The 21,173-nt window shown below is 34.1% G+C and overlaps 1 protein-coding gene across 1 annotated transcript in view; it reads left to right on the forward strand.

Moving 5' to 3' along the window:
• LOC131852460 (guanine nucleotide-binding protein subunit gamma-e) overlaps positions 1-21,173 on the forward strand; it is a 54,406-nt gene that overhangs the window by 14,375 nt on the left and 18,858 nt on the right. Inside the window, exon 3 of the mRNA XM_059203123.1 lies at positions 1,360-1,482. Within this exon, the coding sequence (XP_059059106.1) occupies positions 1,370-1,482 (113 nt within the window). The 5' untranslated portion in view covers positions 1,360-1,369. The remainder of the gene's footprint in view (positions 1-1,359; positions 1,483-21,173) is intronic.

Here is a 21,173-nt window from a genome sequence, read left to right on the forward strand (position 1 = left end):
ATATGTGTACTTAGGACAGCTAATATCTACTGAAGAATGTATGCAAAAAGAAATTGAAAGAAGAATAGCAAATAGTTGGAAACGTTATTGGTCACTGAGTGAAATCATGAAGAACAAAGAAATGCCTATGAAGGCAAAGAGAAAAGTATATAACATGTGTATTCTACCATGTTTACTATACGGATGTCAAACCTGGGCGTTGACAGAAAAATTATCAAATAAGATAAACATTTGTCAAAATAATATGGAGAGAAGTATAATAGGGGTAAAAAGAAAAGACCGCGTAAAACTAAAAACAATTAAACATAAAACAAATTTCAAAAATGCATATAAAACTTATAAACAGCTAAAGTGGAGATGGATAGGTCACATGATAAGAGAAAAGGAAGAGAAATGGACAAGAATAACAACAGAATGGTATCCACGAGACGGTAAAAGAAATAGAGGTAGACAGAAAGTAAGATGGGAAGACGATATATATATATGGACTCGTAAAGCAAAGGACAGGACAGAATGGAAATCTTTAGAGGAGGCCTATGTCGGAAGACAAGCTGTACCGTTTATCGATAATATTATTAAGCAAATGTAAAAATATTAGTATAGCAATAAAGGCTTTTTTATTTATTTTATTTTTACACACTTTTACTGTATTTGATTTTATTTAGCAGTTCAGGAATTAGTGAATATCCAGAGACAATAGCTCTATGCTAACCCGTAACCCAATGTTTTTAAAAAAAAAAAGTGCACTTACATACTCTCATATAGTGCCCTCTACGGGTTATGAGTGTGAAACAAAGAATAATGCAAACCGAGTAGAACTACCGGTCATTACGCCTTAATTCATTAATTTTAAACTCATACGTCAATTCATTATTGCACATATTACGATAATTTTAAAGTTTAAATTACAATGGCGTACATTTTTACCAACTTTGCGCAAGCTAACTTCAATGTTCCAAAAGGGGTTGTCATAGAAACTGTAAGTACTGCGCGCGCATCACCCACACATATAAATAACACTTACTCACACTCCCCCATGATTCTCCCCATAACGTACGAGCGAGATAGCAACAGAGTACATTCATTTACAAAAACAATTTTTCATATCTGTTGACACTATCCTTGTAAATAGTTCTATTTTTAAATTAATTATTCATTTTTAAATGTGTTTTGTTGTGGCCAGTCTTCGTCGTTGCTTTTGAATTTTAAAATTAGAACACAAATATTCTGTTGTAAGTGCACGTTTCGTTTGTAACTTCTGTAATGAACTGTACATCGTATCGTCCCTACAAACACAAGTGCCTATGCAGTGCCCGTATACGATAACACTTACAAATGTGTGCGTGTTTTATACCACAGATTCTGCGCGATGGACCCCAGTATTCTCGCAGCCATGGACAAAGAGGCACTGAAAAAGCAGATCGAAAATATGAAGTACCAAGCGTCCATGGAACGCTGGCCGCTGTCTAAAAGCATTGCAGCGTGAGTAAAACATTCCATTCTTAAATTTAAAAAAGGAACGTGTAGTGAAACGTCATTCGTGAAGTGAATTAGGCCGTTTGCCCGGGAGTGGTTATTCCTGTGGAGTGCTATACAATTTTGGTGCTTTTTCTATGCGGATTGAGGTATATAATTGCATGTACAAACCGACCGAGATGGGTAGGCGTTTGTCGTCGTTTTTTGCTATATTACTTTTTGTGCGATTGCTAATCATTGTTTAAAAAAACACGCCCTATTTTGGTATCTTTCCAGTTCAATAATGTATTTTCCTGTTCAGATTAAACACTGGCCATAAATCCGATCGTAGATTACAAAAAAATATTTATTAAGCTATATAAATGTGTTACCATTACATTTTTAGGATAGAACCGTCAATAAAAGCCATTTCTGTTATTTTTAATTTCTTTTATACATAGATAGATATGCCAACCATGTTTTAATTTTTTTATATTGAGATTCTTTTTTAACTGCACCGTTTTTTTTTATTTTTACACAAATACATTATTTTTATAGTTAAAGTAAAACTATTGTACGCCTGTTTAACTAAATAGGTAATTAATTTATTTAAGAATATATAGGTACCGCTTAATCATTACAATATTTTCCTTATTATTCATGTTTTATGTCATTTGTGTTTATTAAATTCAAAGGATATTTAATTTATTAAGTATGTATGTATGTACCCATACACCAGTAAGAATACAATGGTTACTTATAACAAAGAAACTAACTAGTTAACTAAACTGATAATAATTATTCACAAGTATTTTTTAGTAGTAGATATCCTCGATGGTGTAGTGGTTTAGCACATTGCATTTCTTCTGAAGGTCACAGGTTGCATTCCTCGTACAAAAAATTGTATTCATAAGCATGATTGTTACCATATGGGTGTTATGTATATTAAAAAAATGTATTTAAGTATTTATATCAGTTGTCTAGTACCCATAAAACAATACTGCTTAGCTTGGGACTAGATGGCACTGTGTGAGATGTCCATTGTTATTAATTATTATTACTTACTAAAAAAACTGACTTAAATCGTTAACAAAGTTTAATGTAAAGTGTAAGATTTAGTTACATGTCTTATTTTGGTGTAAAAACCAAACTATGTAAGTACTGAACCGATTCTGTTAATATATGTATTGAACTAAACAAATAATGCTTTACTAAAAAAAAAATTTTAGAAACGGGTTGTAAAAGATACATTCAACCCCTTGTTTTGCCCTTATCCCATTATTTGTAGTCGGTACAGTATGTCATTCTCTTCCACTCCATCATCAACAGCACACTGCATCCCACTGCTGGACATAGGCCTCTCCCAAGACACGCCATGATACTCTTCTTTTATTCATATCATGTTTGATACAATCCATCTTTTTTAGTGCGTACCTACTCTCCCTTTCATATGATATAAAAAAAAAGTAACTGAATTATATTTTTTTGAAGTCGGTCAAGTAATACTGATAAGTCAGATATCAATTGTGATAATCCATTATCGTCCCACTACTTACTGTATGTGATATCGCTCCATATAAAGGGATTTAGACTTTTATAATCATGTCGGCCACGTGGCTTGGTATATATGTTTTTTTATTATAATTCTATTAGCCGCATTCAAGTATCTCTGCACATCTCAATGGTTGACTTGGAGAGAATGCTACAGCATTAAGTCCATCGTTTGTACCTTTTATAGTGGTCAATAAAGCAAATAAATAAATAATAATAATAATAATCTCAGGACAATTCACACAGCGCCATCTAGACCCACGTTAAGCTAGCTAAAGCTTGTGCTATGGGTACTAGACAACTGATACATATACATAGATTTTTTTTGTAAATACATACATATTATACATACAAAACACCCAGACCGATACAAACAATCATACTCATGAATACAATTGTTTGTGCCGTGCGAGGAATTGAACCCGCGACCATCGGTCGTAAAGCGGTGTACTAGACCGCTAGACCACCGAGGTCGTCAAAAAATAAATAAATAAATATGTATATATTAAATTCTGGAAAATAAGAAATTAATATATATAAATAGTTTCATATGCACTAAAACAAATTAAAAACCTAACAATAAAGTATAACCTTAAGAATAAGGTTTTTTGAAAAAATAATTTAAATGAATAAAAAAAAACATTAACAGCTTATCTTGTAAAAAATGGATGTACACTTGGAATACATTTTTTTTTATTTAACCGACGTATATTTGCAGTACATTGTAACATGGCATCTGTGGTTTAGCGGTTAGCTAACCGCCTTATTGATATCACATAATATATATATATACATATATATATCTTTATATATAAAAAGTACGTGTCACTTTGTTTATCCGTGACGGACTCCTAAACTACTGAACCGAATGCAAATTTGATTTGCACATTAAGATACTAGCTGTGCCCGCGGATTCACCTGCGTGAAGTTTATAGCCTATATATTATTCTGACATATAAGCTATATTTCTGTAAAGTTTCATCAAAATCCATTCAGTAGTTTTTGCGTGAAAGAGTAACACACATCCATCAATACTCACAAACTTTCGCGTTCTAATATTAAAAATAAGATTATAAATCCGAAAATGCGTCTGTCTGTCTGTCTGTTGCTGTTAAAGACGATATGACAGAACTCATCTTAATGTTTAATATGAAGACAGATTGTATTATGAGGAGAGACACGTGTTATCCTTAATCTAAAAAAACTAAATGTTTGTTAACATAGTTGTTACTCACGACATCGTCTGTCTTTTGTATTATATAAGAGCTGGCTCATCCTTCATACTCGAACGAACGAATGAACGAGTGCTGCTTGTAGGGACTGGTCTGCTCTTATCACTACGACTGATATAATCTTATTGTATATTTATATTTGACCAAAAAAAATTAGTGCTGGTTGATAGTTTGTATTCACACGTTTCGACTTGTAAATGTAAACTTACAAGGAGTATTTAAAAGAGCAACACACAAGTTTCTTGCTCGTTCTTCTTATCATGAGACTTTCCGAACGAGTAGTAGATAAAAAACAAATTGTTAGGACTATTCAAAAGTGCAACTTAATTTAAGTTTATTTGAATAAATAATTTTCTAGTCTATTCTATAGACGTAACGTAGAAGTAACGACGGCGTCGGTAGTCTAGTGGTTTAGCACACAGCCAAATTACCGAAGGTAGCGGGTTTAATTCCTTGCATAGTACAACCATATGTATTCATGGATATATGGTCTGGCGATTTTCTATACGTTATATATGTTTAAAAAATATTTTAAAATTCACTATAGGTATATCACTTACTTAGTACTAATAACACAAGCTCTGCTTAGCTAGAAACGAGATGACGCTATGTAAATTGTCCAGGAATATCATTTTACTATAAATGTAAAAAAAAATATCCATTAGTTACTTTTTCAGGACTAATAACTATGTAACGTAAAGACAGAACATGACGGACATACGGCTATTTTCTTTATATAAAAAAATGCAGACGAAATCACGGGTTACAGCTAGTTACTCATAAAACTTAAAAAAAAAATTCAAAAAATATTTATTCATGTAGGTTCATAACAAACACTTATGACAAGTCTAATTATAATCAATCTATATTCTATATACGAGATATACGAGATAGTGTAACAATTACACGATTACTTAGAGAACATCTTAATATAATAACTTATACATCCAGGAACAAATCTTAGATCCCCTCCGATCGATCTCCCGTCTAATTCAAACGGGGATCGAAATTACGATGGCCTGAGCCGAGGTTCGAAACCGTAGTGGTGCCCTCAGACTAAAGTCGTATCCGTCAGGCAGGAGATGGCCTTCAGCCGCTCCATAAGTCCTTCCGCGGGTTTGGCGTGCCATCTGCACTAGCCTTCTAACGTCCGGTGAAGCTGTAAAGGCCAGCTGCGGCCAACAGCATCAGAGTAGTCCGAAAAAAAAACCTATAATATATTTCACCACAGACACATAACTATTGAACTAAAAAAAATTACTTTTTAGTTGTTTTTTATTAAAACAATTAAGTATACTTACACTTATAAAGTAGACAAGGGTAAAAAATAATAAAAAAAATAAGACTATAATCTTAATCTTAATAAACGCGAAAATTTGTAAGTATTACTGTTTGTTACTCTTTCACGCAAAAACTACTGAACGAATTTTGATGACACCGCACTGTATATATGATATGTGTATCTTATGCATCAGAATAACATATAGGCTATAGTTTATTGTAATTTAACGCGGGTGCAACCACGGGAGCAGCTAGTATTATATAATTATGTTCCTATAGAAAAAAACTAACTAACTAAAGACATCCAGGTTACATATAACGGTTATAACATATCAAATCTGTTAAAAACCCTTCAAATTTCCCAGCTAGCAGTAATTATTTGTCATTACGACATCATATTTCGTCACTTACCGTAAAATATTCAATGAACTACGTCACTATAACGTCCGTAGATATGCTGTAAGGGTTAAATTATCTATAACTACCTACTCGCCCCAGCTGCTCCCGGCTATACATATAAAACTTCCTCTTGAATCACTCTATCTATTAAAAAAAATCGCTTCAAAGTCCGTTGCGTAGTTTTAAAGATTTAAGCATACATAGGGACGGACAGACAGCGACAGCAATTTTGTTTTATACTATGCAATGATATCTTTTTATGTAATTATAATGGTAACCTATCTGATAGTCTATATATATGAACAGCGCTACGGATATCACGTTATCATATGACTCTCAGTAACACTCATGCGTTGCCATTCCAGTAGACTAAAATATCATAGGTCTTATCCCTTTTTTTTCGGACTACTCTAATGCTGTTGGCCGCAGCTGGCCTTTACAGCTTCACCAGACGATAGGGGGCGAGTGCAGATGGCACTCCTAACCCGCGGAAGGACTTATGGAGCGGCTGAAAGCCAACTCCCGCCTGGCGGATACGACTTTAGTCTGAAACCACCACTAGGGTTTCGAACCTCGGCTCAGGCCGTCGTAACTTCGATCCCCGTTTGAATTGTACGGGGGGTCGATCGATCGGAAGGGGGTGAGTGTGTTACAAGTGTAATTACAGGACAAGATGACCTGTAATTTCTCATAATCTGTACCTTACAACTGAAACATAACATACCAAATATGCTGCTTAGCGATACAAACGGCTCAATGCAGTCACTAGTTTTGTCTGTCTGTTTCAAAGTTAGTCCTTCTAAACTAGTCAACGGATATTTTATACGCTCTTCACTTTCTCCTGTATTTGGTGGCTAAAAATACTTTATTCAATGTTAGTTTTGTCTGTCTGTTTCAAAGTTAGTCCTTCTAAATTCAAAGTCGCGGATTCAATGTCTCCAGTTTTGTCTGTCTGTTTCAAAGTTAGTCCTTCTAAACTAGACAACGGATTTTGATACGCTTTTCACTTTCTCCTGTATTTGGTGGCTAAAATACTTTAATTATGTGGATTCAAAGACGCTAGTTTTGTCTGTCTGTTTCAAAGTTAGTCCCTTCTAAACTAGTAAAGACAATGTCGCTAGTTTTGTCTGTCTGTTTCAAAGTTAGTCCTTCTAAACTAGTCAACGGATTTTTATACGCTCTTCACTTTCTCCTATATTTGGTGGCTAAAATACTTTACTTATGCGGATTCAAAGACGCTAGTTTTGTCTGTCTGTTTCAAAGTTAGTCCTTCTAAACTAGTCAACGGATTTTTATACGCTTTTCAGTTTCTCCTATATTTGGTGGCTAAAATACTTTACTTATGTGGATTCAAATTCGCTAGTTTTGTCTGTCTGTTTCAAAGTTAGTCCTTCTAAACTAGTCAACGGATTTTTATACGCTTTTCACTTTCTCCTATATTTGGTGGCTAAAATACTTTAATTATGCGGATTCAAAGTCGCTAGTTCTGTCTGTCTGTTTCAAATTTAGTCCTTCTAAACTAGGCAAAGGATTTTTATACGCATTTCACTTTCTCCTGTATTTGGTGGCTAAAATACTTTAATTATGCGGATTCAAAGTCGCTAGTTCTGTCTGTCTGTTTCAAAGTTAGTCCTTCTAAACTAGGCAACGGATTTTGATACGCTTTTCACTGTATCTTGAATTTCTTACTAATTATTCGTTTGTGCAAGTACGAAGTCGGGACAGACGACCCCACGATTACCCATGTGCCGGGTACCAGGTTTCCATCAGAATAACAGTAGATTGTAGTATTTTAAGTTTATAATACACTTATTTTAACTCTCGCATATTATCTGTCATACTCCGATAATAAGTATACATTTAATATTAATAAAGAAAATGAATTATTACATTACTTTATTAAAAAACTTATATTATTAAGCTATGGAAGAGTAAACTTCCTGGCACAGTCAGTTTTATGCTTAAAAGGAGGATTCAATAACTCGATATATAATAATAAAGTAAAACATGTGTTACTGAAATAAAAATTTACCATTTGTGAGTTAAGCGCGCACAAACAGAATAACAGACAAAGCTCCCCAATAATAGTTTTTCGTGCTCGTATAACTGCCATGTACAGACAGAGATCAGTTATATTTTTCTAATATATGTGTATACGTATGTAGTTACAAGACATCCATCATATCCACTGTCGTTAGAAGCCGAGGTGGGTGGGCCTGTACCACATAAAAGGGTTTTTAGCTAATTTCCCAATACCGATGGTTATTTGTGTATTTATTTGGTAACCGAAACGAAATGAATCAAATAGGAAAAAATGTTGCAAAAAATTTTAATTACGCTTTCCACGAAATTCCCTTTATGGTCTGAATGGAATCCGCTTTCAAAGGATCAGTCCACAAATGAGAAGCACCACACTGTATTTTTTAATTTTCCTAGCATTGATTTTATTTATTCGGCATTGATAAAAATGTGTATTTTTGACTATTGGAGTTTGGTTATGGAAAATTTTGATCACAATATTTTCCAAGGGCAATCACGAGGAGGTAAATCTTATTATACACAGGTGTACTGTTACCATAAGTAATACAGGTTAAAGAATAGAATAGACTAGAAAATCATTTATTGAAATAAACTTACATTGAAGCACTTTTGAATAGTCATCACATTTTTTAATCTACCGCTCATTCGGAAAGCTGTCTCATCACAAGAAGAACGAGCAAGAAACTCGCAACGTTGCTCTTTTAAATAATTTTATATTATTTAAAAGAGCAACTCGCAAGTTGCGAAAGTTGCACAAATTGTGTTGCGAACACTGATTAGACTATTTGCGTTTGCAATAGCATATGCTGGTGGTCACTCTATTCTCCCAAGTTTGAATTTAAAAATTGTAAACACGTATAATTAATTTGAAAAATTATCATCACAGAAGACCGAAGAGCTGGCAGCTACCTTGGACAAAGAATTAGTCTAGCTTTTCAAAGAGAGAACGCTGCCAGTATCTTCGGACATCTTAGTCCACAGGCATATCATATGAAAACCTAGAGTGTGACATGACGACGGTGGTGGTTTTTTTTTATGTATAATGGAATGGTGCACCCGCCTGCGCTAACGGTTTACGCTGACGGGGCACCAGTGGAGGATGATAAGATGACCATGAGGTCAGGTCAGTTATCCCATCATGACAAATTCACCAGATATCAAGATGATTTCCAGAGGGAACTGCGTGGAGGTCACCCTGACATGATACATTGCTAGTAATGGGGTCATAAGTCCACATTACTAAGGTTCAATGGTGCTGTTCATATGTATAGACAATGTTTTGCCCTGGTGAATTTGTCACGGCAGGCTAACTGACCTGAGCTCATGCTCATCTTATGCTTCACTGGTACCCCGCCAGAGTAAACCTTTAGCGTAGCGGGTACTCCATTCCATTACCATCAAATAAAAAAAGAACGTAATTTTTTATCAAGTAGGCCGTCAATTTTTGTGACATTCGAGTTACAAAAAAAAGGTTCTGTTTATATATACATGTATATATTTATATACCTGATAATATAATACCTGATAGAAATGTTTGCAATACCCTTATAAGTGGAAGAAGGTTTTAAAACGCCTAAAAGCGGGTACTCAATATTTGCAAAGCTCTTAAACACTTTTAGAAGAGATAAATTGTCCTTTTTAAAGAAAATACTAAATAGGTCCAGCCATTCTCGAGATTTGCGTGTATTTTTGTGTTTGTTATAAAAGAAATATCTGAGTATTTCTTTCATCCGTCATTTAGTAGTTATAGTACTAAATGTAGTTTTTTTTCGGACTAATTTAATGCTATTGGCCGCAGCTGGCCTTAACAGATTCACCGGACGATAGGGGTCGAGTGCAGATGGCACTCCAAACCCGCGGAAGGACTTATAGAGCGGATGAAGGGCAACTCCTGCCTGACGAATACGACTGTAGTCTGAGGGTACCGCTAGGGGTTCGAACCTCAACTCAGGCTGACGTAATTTCGATCCCCGTTTGAATTGGACGGGGCATCGATCGGAAGGGTAACTAAATTTAGTACCAACCCTTGTTTATATGAGACTAGATGGCGCTGTACACGTCGTAGATTATTATATGGCTCAATGTAATTTTTAACAACACATTTTAGTCGTACCCATAAGTTTCATATTAAATCTCCGTAACGATCCTCGCCCTTCTGCCCTTATTACACTTTCAACATGAAGCTGATTAATTTATTAACTCCGAGTGGACGTTGAAAAAGCGTTCAATGTTGTCATTTCGACGTGACACGGGTTTGACATTTGACAGCGTCTCGTGCTACTTGTTATTCGCTATCGGTGAATTTGTAATTTCATCTGATAGATTACATTACGCTTAATGTTATGTTAAGAGCGTTCTCTGTATATAAAGTATATCAATGTTGCGGTACGATGCGGTGCGATGCGGTGCGATGCGGTGCGATGCGGATCGATGCGGTGCGGTAATTGTACGATTTACCAGTACCATACCATTGTACGATTCTCGATGTATAAAATGTCTGTAAGTTGCGTTACGATGCGCTGCGATAAGATAGGATGCGGTAATTTAATTAATTGTTCGAAGTAATCCATAGCATGAGATTTCTTTTAAATACATTTAAAAAACTATCATAATATAATAATAAAAAGATAATTGGCAAAATGAGCAAGGTAAAAAGAAATATAAAACTCTGTAGTAGCGTATATCTTATTCTTTATGTGGCCGGACATAAATAATAAGAAAAAATCCAAAGGAAGTAATTATGTAAAGGATTTATATAATTACTTCCCATTAATGGATGTAAAGGGAATATAGGCAATTTTAAACGTTTTAAAAAAAAAATCTACTACTACATACCCTGTAAACAAGCTCATGTGATATTTCATTTACTGGTGCCACCTCGTTCATAACCAAGTCAAATAGAGACATGTCACTCTCAAATAGTTGAGTCGACGAGTCTAGACAGGTACAGTGTTGCCATGTGATCGTTTAGATTTACCCCAAATGAGCAAAATCCTAATCAAAACAAAATCCTAATCGAAGCAAAAACTCCCTTTTTACTACTAGAATACTGTACTAAATTTGGATTTTTTTTAATACGTTACATATAAGTGACTAATATGTAATATTTTTTATTTAAAAATAATTAAAAATCTCTGATAGAGAGTCAAGAGTTTTCGTGACTCTTCGTCAGAGATTTCGTGCATGAGGCGAATAATGAATATAAATGAAGCCAAAATTCATAGACAGAAATCAAAGTCACTTGTTCCTCTCTGCCTACCCCATAAAGGATCTGTCGTGAAGGTTGACAGAAAACACCACTATAATCACAACTCAGCGAGGCGCTAATAAACGTTATTTTGATACTTTCGTAAGCTAATTAATAGCATAATATTCTACTGGGAATGCCTGCCATTAAATTGGAGACATTTTAAGCCATCCTTTTGTTTGTTATCCTGAGATAACAGTTGCTAAACCAACTTAGAGTATTAATTTGAAATCTGACAGCGAAGATTCGTAGCTAGCATCATATATAAATAGTAATAATGTCTCTGGACAATTCAACAGCGCCATATAGTTCGAAGCTAAGCCGAGCTTGTGTTATGACTACTAGGCAACTGATATAAATACATACATATTGTTTGGGAAACTACTCTCTGCTACCAAAATGTTAGGGAATTTACTATGTATCTATATAGGTGGAAGCGTCAGTCACTTACCTGTATGGTCCTGCGGGCTTCTTGGGCTTCAGGGTCTCGAAGATATCTTCGCTAGCTTTCCAGTTTCACAGTAGGTTTCACAGTTCTAATTTATTTTAATTCACAACACATGCGCGCGCGCGTCAAGGCCGCTATACGGTCAGTTCAGTACTAGGTAAGGGAGGGGAAGGCAGAAACCGCGGGAACACAAACTAACGGACTCTAATATAATAATCTGTGCTTACGATGGTACAGGGTAGATTTTGAACACATATCCTTTTTATTTAAATACATATATAATGTATATAGAAAATACCCAGACCAATACACACATTTATATACAAATGTTTGTACCGTGCGATGATTCGACCCCATGACCGTCGGTAGATAAAGCGTGGTACGCTACGGTTTATCTCCGCTCGACCACTGAAGCCGTCAAATTCTATTATTTATTGAAAATCCATTTAAATACTTAATACATTTAATACGTGGTAGCAAATATTAAAATTTTATAACGTCTGCTTTTAGTGTTAATTTTACATTATTTAATTAATTTTAAGTAATTCAGAATTCTTGTTTAATTCTATAACGATATAAATTTATAATTAAAATATTAACGCCTACTTCAAGTTTTTACTAAAACGTAACTTTTAGGAATAATTATACAAAAATGTACTGAAATATTAACATTTCAATATTTTGCTTATTCTATTTTCTATTGTTACTTAATGAGAAACCTTTAGCGTAATTTACATTTTAACACACTACGAAAGCACTTTACAATATTTCTTTACAGTATATTTTATTACTGTTGTCCTCAAATAACCTTTATTTTTCACTGAACATTTATTAAGCAATCATTTACAAATATTGAGAGCCTTTTATATTGTTTTGTAAATTATTCTGATAATGTAAACGTGGCGAGTATTTCGGTAGTGAACGCCCTTAAGGGAAGCAGAGGTAGCGAGACACTGTAGGTTTATATGTTAGACCTTTTATAATAAATCAATTGAACGAAATAAAGCCTACCCTAGAATGGGTAATACCACAATCTATACCTTACCAGGCAAGTTTTCTATAAAAACCAGAGCTTGTGTTATAGGTAAGGGACACAAATACTTAAATATGTACATATTTTGTAAATGCGGACATAGTATACATAGAAAATACTTAGATCAAGACAAACAACCATACTTACGAATAAAAGTATTCGTGATTGACAATTGTACTGTTTGAGGAATCGAAGCCATGACCATTGGAAGTGAAGCGGTGTAGTAAACCACTGGACTACTGAGGTCGGCAGCCAAATGGCTGGATGGAAGTTAATCGTAGGTGGAAAGGTCAAAGAAATTCCATTTGAACTGTCACTTAACCTCATAAATTATAATGACCTACGTTATTAGATTAATCCATTGATTTCCTTCGACCAAAAATAATTTTATGAAAGGACCTTTCTAATATGATTTAGAATACTTAAACAAGATTTAATATAGCCATTGAGTTATTACACTGGTTATTTAAACTGACTATGTGTTACACGATTCTTTGTTTGCTTGTAATAGAAATAGAAATAATTTATTCAAATAAACTAAATGTAAGTACTATAGAATAGTCATATTTTTATGCTTCAACCACTCATTAGGAACGCAGACTCATCAGTCTAATGAGTGGTTGCTCTTGAATTTCTTGCTCATTCTTCTGATGATGATCAGAAGAATGAGCAAGAAATGTAGGTGTTGCTCTTTTAAGTAATAAATATTGTGTTATAATAAGTATCATTATTTGATATGCCTCCTTTGTATCCTCAATTTTTGTTTAGGACATTCGTCGGCCAAGTATTTAGTAGACTATCTAGTCCTCTCTTCATTCTACATTTTTTTTTCGGACTACTCTAATGCTTTTGGCCGCAGCTGGCCTTTACAGCTTCACCGCACGTTAGGGGGCGAGTGCAGATGGCATTCCAAACGGAACGACTTATGGAGCGGCTGTAGGCCAGCTCCTGCCTGATGGATACGACTTTAGTCTGAGGACACTACTAGGGGTTCGAACCTCGGCTCAGGCCGTCGTAATTTCGATCCCCGTTTGAATAGGGTTTGAAGGGATCGATCGGAGGAGTCCATTCTACAATGGAAAGAGACGTGGCAGTCAGTGCATACATGAAAAGACATTTCTCGACTATGTGGTTTTCGTTCAATACATTTATTCATTCATTCTTTAGTTCATACATATCGTAAAATCTTCATTCTTTGAGCTCTTCGATAATAGATATCACTCTAAAGCCTTTGACTTGAAACTTGTTTCGAACTTTATCTCAAATGCTTTGTTGAGCCGGTGGAGTTAGACACCCCAACTCCGCTCAACGAAGCATAAGCATTTCAACAGTGTGTAGCGTTTGCGCATGTATAGAGTGCCAGCTGTTTAAACGTAGTCTTTGAACTGAGTTTATGGTTTTCTAATTTCGGAAAATCTATATTTTTTTACCTCTCCGATGATAGGTCACTCCGAAGCTGCCCCTGATGTTTCGGACTCTATCCCTAAGTCTATCTGACCAATGAAGCATTAGTATTTCCACAGCGTTTGCTCATGTATTTAGCAAGTATGTTCGTCATTCAAACGACAAAAAATAAGGGAAGTGCCAGCTGTTAAAACATATTGTTTGATCTGAGAATACGCCTCTACGTTCCCGAACTTAAGATACCGTCGCATCTATTTCAGTACTTCGCACTGCTACGTAAAAGATAGATGTATGTTCAATAAATATTTTGTTCTATAATACAATTTATCATTTCATCTACCTGTATTCAAAGCGTGCTATATATATCTGGATAAACAGAGCATTGCCAGAATTCTCCTCTATCTAGCACGTCCATTATATATCTGTTAGATTTATACAAGAGATATTAAAAAATCATGGCTGTTTAACAATCGTATTTATTTATTATTTTAGCATAAGTGCTGTCCTCTTTTGTATATACTGGTACAATAAAATCAGCGGCATTATCGCGTAGAACTTGCCATAATGTTGAGTGGTGCCATTTTGGTACCTTATATAAGTATTTTATTTTGTTAATTCTATATTCCTCGGTGGTCTAGCGGTTTAGCACACCGCCTTACTACCGATGGTGGCGGGTTCGATTCCTCGCACGGCACAAACAGTTGTATTCATGAGTATGATTGTTTGTATCGGTCTGGGTGTTTTCTAGGTGTAATATGTATGTATTTACGAAAAAAATATATCTATGTATTTGTATCAGTTGTCTAGTACCCATAACACAAGCTTTAGCTAGCTTAACTTGGGTCTAGATGGGGCTGTGTGAATTGTCCTGAGGTTATTATTATTATTATTATATAAACACTGAATATTTTTTCTCTTTTTTTAATATCTTAAATATCTTTACTATTAATGAAGCTAGTGTTTAGATTTTCACATTTTATTCAATGTCGACTTACTGCAATATACATACATATATACCCACACAGACATCTGAAGGTGACAAAGAGATTGTTTACCTATGTGGGCCGCTAAGCAAGCACGGTAAGTTGTGCTTTGTAAGTTTGGAACCTGAACCTGTAATGGAACCAGATATGAATAAAAATAATAATGTAAGTTTTAGGTCCCTTAAAATGTAGTTATATTCATTTTGTTACCAGTACTACTTAACATTTTATGTGATTTAAATTTTTTTTCACGGTTTTTTACAATTAGGTATACAAACAAGATATTTATCGGGGAAGATTTTAATATATTGAGAGCTCTTAAATAATATTATCATATTATCCTCCGATCATTCCCCCGTCCAATTCAAACGAAGATCGATATTACGACGGCTTGAGCCGATATTCGAACCCTACCGGTGCCCTCAGACTAAAGTCGTATCCGTCAGGCGGTTGGTCTTCAACCACTCCATAAGGAAGGAGGGATTGAAGTGCCATCTGCACTCGCTTTCTGTCGTTTAGTGAAGCTGTAAAAACCAGTTGCGGAAAACAACATTGGAATAGTTCGAAAAAAAAAATTATTATCATAAATAATCGCTGCATCACTAGCAATGTACCAAGTCAATTTGACGTCTATACGATTCTCTCTGGAAATCATCGTGATTAATTCTAGTAAATTTTCACGACTAACCGACTGACTTCTCATCATGCTCATGCTATCATCCTCCACTGGTGCTCCGCCAGCGTAAACCGTCAGCGCAGGCGGGTGTACCATTCCATTATCATCCATAAAAAAGTCCTATTTATATAATAGGTATACTTTATGAGTAGCATTTTCTAGTCCAATAAACATTTCTCCTTTTTCTAAACTCCTTCCATTACATTATACAAACTAAATATTTGAACAGCCAAAAAGTATGACAGTCTGACCCAACCTCAATGGAAAATGTGAAAGCTTGGAAATCGTTTTCAGACGTCCTTTTTTCGCTTCCGTTTGCATTTCTGTGTATCTTGTTGAGTTGGTGACATTTGGCACAGTGCCCTACGACCATGTATAAATTTCTACCAAAACGAATCCCACATACGGGTATAATAGAAAAGAATAATGTTGACTTTTATAGTTTTAATTATATGAATGCCATTGTCATATTACCTAACGCCTATATATTTAAGATTTAGTGAACATAAAATCTTTTATTGAAACACTATACGAGATATAAATGAAAATATATAATATAGTACGTAATGATTTCGTATATTCAATTGGATTAGATGTTATTTTGCGGAAGTCTATTTCACTACTTAATCGAACATATAAAATTCTCGTGTCGCATGTTTCGTGTTTATATTCCACCGAACAGGCTTGACTGATTTTGATGAAATTTTATATGTATATTCAGTAGGTTTTTGAATAATTTTTATACCCCTAAGTGTGTGGTGGCCCTCAACATTTATTTTTTCATATTTTCAACATATATTTTTATTTTTATTATTTATTATGTGGCATTCAAATTGAGGCTAAATTTAGGCTCATATGTACTTTACATAAGAGCCTAAATTTTCACTTCATTTTTCTTTCTATTCTACTTTTTAAAAGCTATTTTATTTTATATGGCAAAACAATGTTTGCCGGGACAGCTAGTTGATTTATATTATTTTGTTTAATTGCGCTACAATTAGCATGTATGAGATCACAAATATTGCGGAAACTTCACTACCGTTACGACCTTCTCCAATGGTGATCAAATTCCAATCATTCTTGAGTCTACACTTGTACTGCGACACGTGTTTCGTCTCTGAACAAGGCATCATCAGACTTTAAATAGAGTTCGAATATAGCTTGGAAGCCTAGCGTTGACTGTTCAACGGTCGCGGTTTTGTAACGGAATTAAACAAAATTATATTGATTTAATCCATTAAGTAGTGTAATGATTTCATTCGATATATGAAAACCAGTTTCAATACAGTATATCCAATAATAAAGGTTATTTGAATTAATCAATTTTTAAACTAGACCAATTTATTGTACTTTATTTTCATCTCCTCTCACATAGTGTCATAACTTGATGAATACTGAAATAATAATACTAAATGCCTCTGTATTGTCGCCTCTTCCGATGGTCGCCCGTTCAATTCCTCGCACAGTGCAAAGTAGTACCGAGTGAAGCAGAGCTTATGTTATGTGTACTAGACAATAGACATAAATAATTTTAAATCTTTGATATGATATATACAGAAAACACCCAGACAGGTAAACAAATAATCCTGGACAATTAATACAGCGCCATCTAGTCGTACTGTAAGCAGAGCTTGTGTTATGGCTAGACAACTGATATAAATACTTAAATATATTTTTTAAGTATAATAATAACGAATACTAATACTAATATTTATTTAAATACATACATAATATACATATAAAACCCTCAGACCGACACAACCAATCACAAATACAAATAATTATACTGTACTGAGAATCGAACCTACCAGCATAACAAGTAAAATCGTGTCGTTAACCGCTAGGCCACCAAGACTCTCAAAGTATAATGAAAATATTTATATTTTATATAATTGTAATTTTTTCTACTTTAGATTTGATTAGATCGGTGGTAAGATATTTGTGGAGGCAATGCTACAGTTAGGTGAGGTTCACCTTCTTCATTAGCGATCAATCCCCGACTGTAATTAAGTCCATACCCTTATTGCGACACGTGTTTCGCCTCTAAACGAGGCAAGTTAGCAAACTAGGCCTTCAGGCTGCGATCGATTAATTGCCTGCATATCGGGTATTAGAAGCTTTTAACTTAAATGTTTTGGTATTTATTTGAGTTACTTGTAATTGGCTCTTAAAGCAGTTATTGTCCACTGATTGAGCTGAAATTATTTAAACATTTTTGTTGTATTGTTACGTTAATTATGATGTATATAATATACTTCTTTAGGTCGGGGGATAGGGAATTGTTAGTAATGTGGACTGATAACCCCATGTCAGGTTGACCGCCACACGGTTCTTCCTGCACACCAAAGTGATAAATTCATGGTATTTTTTTACGACGGACTAACTGATCTGATCTCATGCTCATCTTATCATCCTGTACTAAATTCCCTGCCAGCGTAAAACGTTAGCGCAGTCGGATGAACTATATATACCATACTATAACTACTTTACTATAGATACTATTATCATCCATAAAAAAAATAAAAAGAAACATAATTCTATTCTTATACTATGTAAAAAATATATACTATTTATTTATCTTATATATAAAATTCTCGTGTTACAGTTTTCGTTCCCATACTCCTCCGAAACTCCGATTCTCATGAATTTTTGTCAGCGTATTGAGTAGGTCTGAGAATCGGCCAACATCTATTTTTCATCCCCCTAAATGTTAGGGGTAGTCCACCCCTAACTTTTTTTTTTTTCATTTTAAGGCAAAACAACGTTTACCGGGACAGTTAGTTTATTTATATAACTTTAATGCACACAATACAAAAGTAACAGTACATTTGGCGGATTTAACACCATGCGGTATTTTCTACCAGTCAACCATAGGCAGTACAGAGAAAAATTATATATATATATACTAGTAGTGTTTCTTGCCAGTTCTTCTCAACCGTTGTATCTAGCTAGCTGAACTGGATAATAGTGACATAGTGACATTGTTATAATCTTTTGACCTGTATATAGGTAAATAAAAAAAAATGATTTAAATTTATAATAAGTAAATTCCTAATAATATATATCCTTAATAATTTGATAGCTCCGGTAGTCTAGTGGTTTAGCATATCACCTTACTTAATGGTCGCAGGTTCGATTCCTCGCTTTGTGTAAATATTTGTATTCACGAGTATAATTGGCTATTTCCTTATTATATATATTATATACGGCATTTGCAAAATAAAATGTCCACATATTTTTATCATTTGTCTAGAAACCATAACTGAAGCTGTTTGTCTTGGGACTAGATAGCGCTGTGTGAACTGACAAAATGAAATATTTTTTTTAATTAAAAATTATTAAGAATATATGGGTTCAAAAGTGCTTTAATATAAGTTTTTTTAAATTTTGAATTAATCAATCGTCATCTGCTTTTTCGTTATCCCATTTATTTGTGGTCGCCGTAATATGTATTTCACTTCCATTCATCTCTGTGCGCAGTCATCTCGCTATTTACTCCCTTTCTCACCATATCATCTTTCACACAGTCTATCCATCTATTTTTCGGTCTTCCTCTACCCTTATAACCAGCCTTCATTCCTACGCATTACATGCCCATACCACGATAGACGATTACTCTTCAACCTCTCCGACACCGGCGCTACTTTACTTCCTCTGATGTATTCATCATTCATTCATTCATTTTGAATGAATGAATATTTAAAAAAATAGAATAAAGAAATTTCTATTCTATATTTATTAAAACGGATTTAATATACGCAAACTTCAATAGTTGTAACGTAACGCGGGTTATATTTTAACTGATCACAGTTAATTTAATTATCCTTCCTTAATAATTCTGTTTACAAAGGGTTCCTCAATATAACCCATAATCCGTTCTCGTGGGGTTTCGTTTGTTTTACTAACTGCTCTAATGTGGACGATGAATAGTAAAAGTGATTTGACGTTTTTGAGGTTATTATATTTATTATTAATATGTATCTAATTTGAGAAGTTTCGATATAGAGTTGGGAGATACGATTAAGTGCTAAAAGCTTTTAATATCTCATCACACGCAGAATTACCTACTGGTTTTGAAGTATTTACTTGTCTATTTATAACTAGCTACTTGTCCCGGCTTCGCTCGCTTCGGCTGTACATGTATTATATATATATAAACAATCGTTTAGAATCACTTTCTCTATTTAAGAAAACTGCTTGAAAATCCGTTGCGTAGTTTCAAAGATTCGAGCATACATAGGGACGGACAGACAGCGACAGCGACTTTGTTTTATACTATTCTATTTCATTAAATTTCAATATAAAATGTAGCTTATGTGTTATTCATATGCATAACCTATATTACTGAAAAGGTTCATCAAAATTCGTTCAGTAGTTTTTGCGTGAAAGAGTAACAAACATCCATACTCAGAATCCATCCATCCATCTATTCGCGTTTATAAGATTGCACATAAATGTTAAATCTTGCCTTGGTGGTCTAGCGGTTTAGCACACCGTTTTAATTTCCGATGGTCTCGGGTTCGTATGTTACAAACATTTGTATTCATGAGTATGACTGTTTTTATTGGTCTGGGTGTTTTATATGTATATTATGAATGTATTTTGATAAAAATATATTTATGTATTTATATTAGTTGTCCCATAACACAATATCTGCTTAGTTTGGGACTAGGTAGCCTATTATTATTATTATACCCAGTTTAAAAGCTGTAGCAATTTGATAAACAAATATTTCCTACCTAAATTATCCGTCTGTCTGTCACTTATACGTTCTATTTGAAATTTATTACGTACTCCTAATACAGTTATATAAGAGAAAATCGCTCCCAAATAGCTTAAGTTTATATTTGTTAAAAATAAAATAAAATAATCCTTCTAAAAATCATTGGTTTGTGTTGAAGTTGATTAAAAAAAAAAAAACAAATATATTACAATCTAAAAATGTAATTACTCTGTGGTCTATAATCTGTATTTTTTTTCATTATATATTAGATAATAACATATGTAAAATATATTGTTAAAATTAGTGGAATAAAAAGTTAACTTTAAATTTCTAAAATAAAAGTAGCCTAATTTACTCCCTATTTCATCAGCTACCTGCCAAAAAAAGTCCCGTTAAAATCGGTCCAGCCATTTCAGAGATTAACCAGAACAAACAGACCGACAGACAGACAGACAAAAATGTTAAAAAGTTATTTTTTGGTATATGTACCGTATTTATATTCATATGCATGTAGTAAAAAACGGTTATTTCAATATTACAAACAGACACTCCAATTTTATTTATATGTATAGATGTATAGATAAGTTAAAATAAGTTTCTAGCTAACATTAAAAATGACGATCTTCCATACAACATTTTATCTCCACTTTCAACCCCTTACAACCCTTTTATCGCATTAAAAAGTAGCCTATATCCTTTCT

This window comes from Achroia grisella, unplaced genomic scaffold (genome assembly GCF_030625045.1).
Source record: "Achroia grisella isolate CSIRO2021 unplaced genomic scaffold, CSIRO_AGI_Agris_v1 utg853, whole genome shotgun sequence".
In the NCBI taxonomy this organism is placed as follows: Eukaryota; Metazoa; Arthropoda; class Insecta; order Lepidoptera; family Pyralidae; genus Achroia; species Achroia grisella.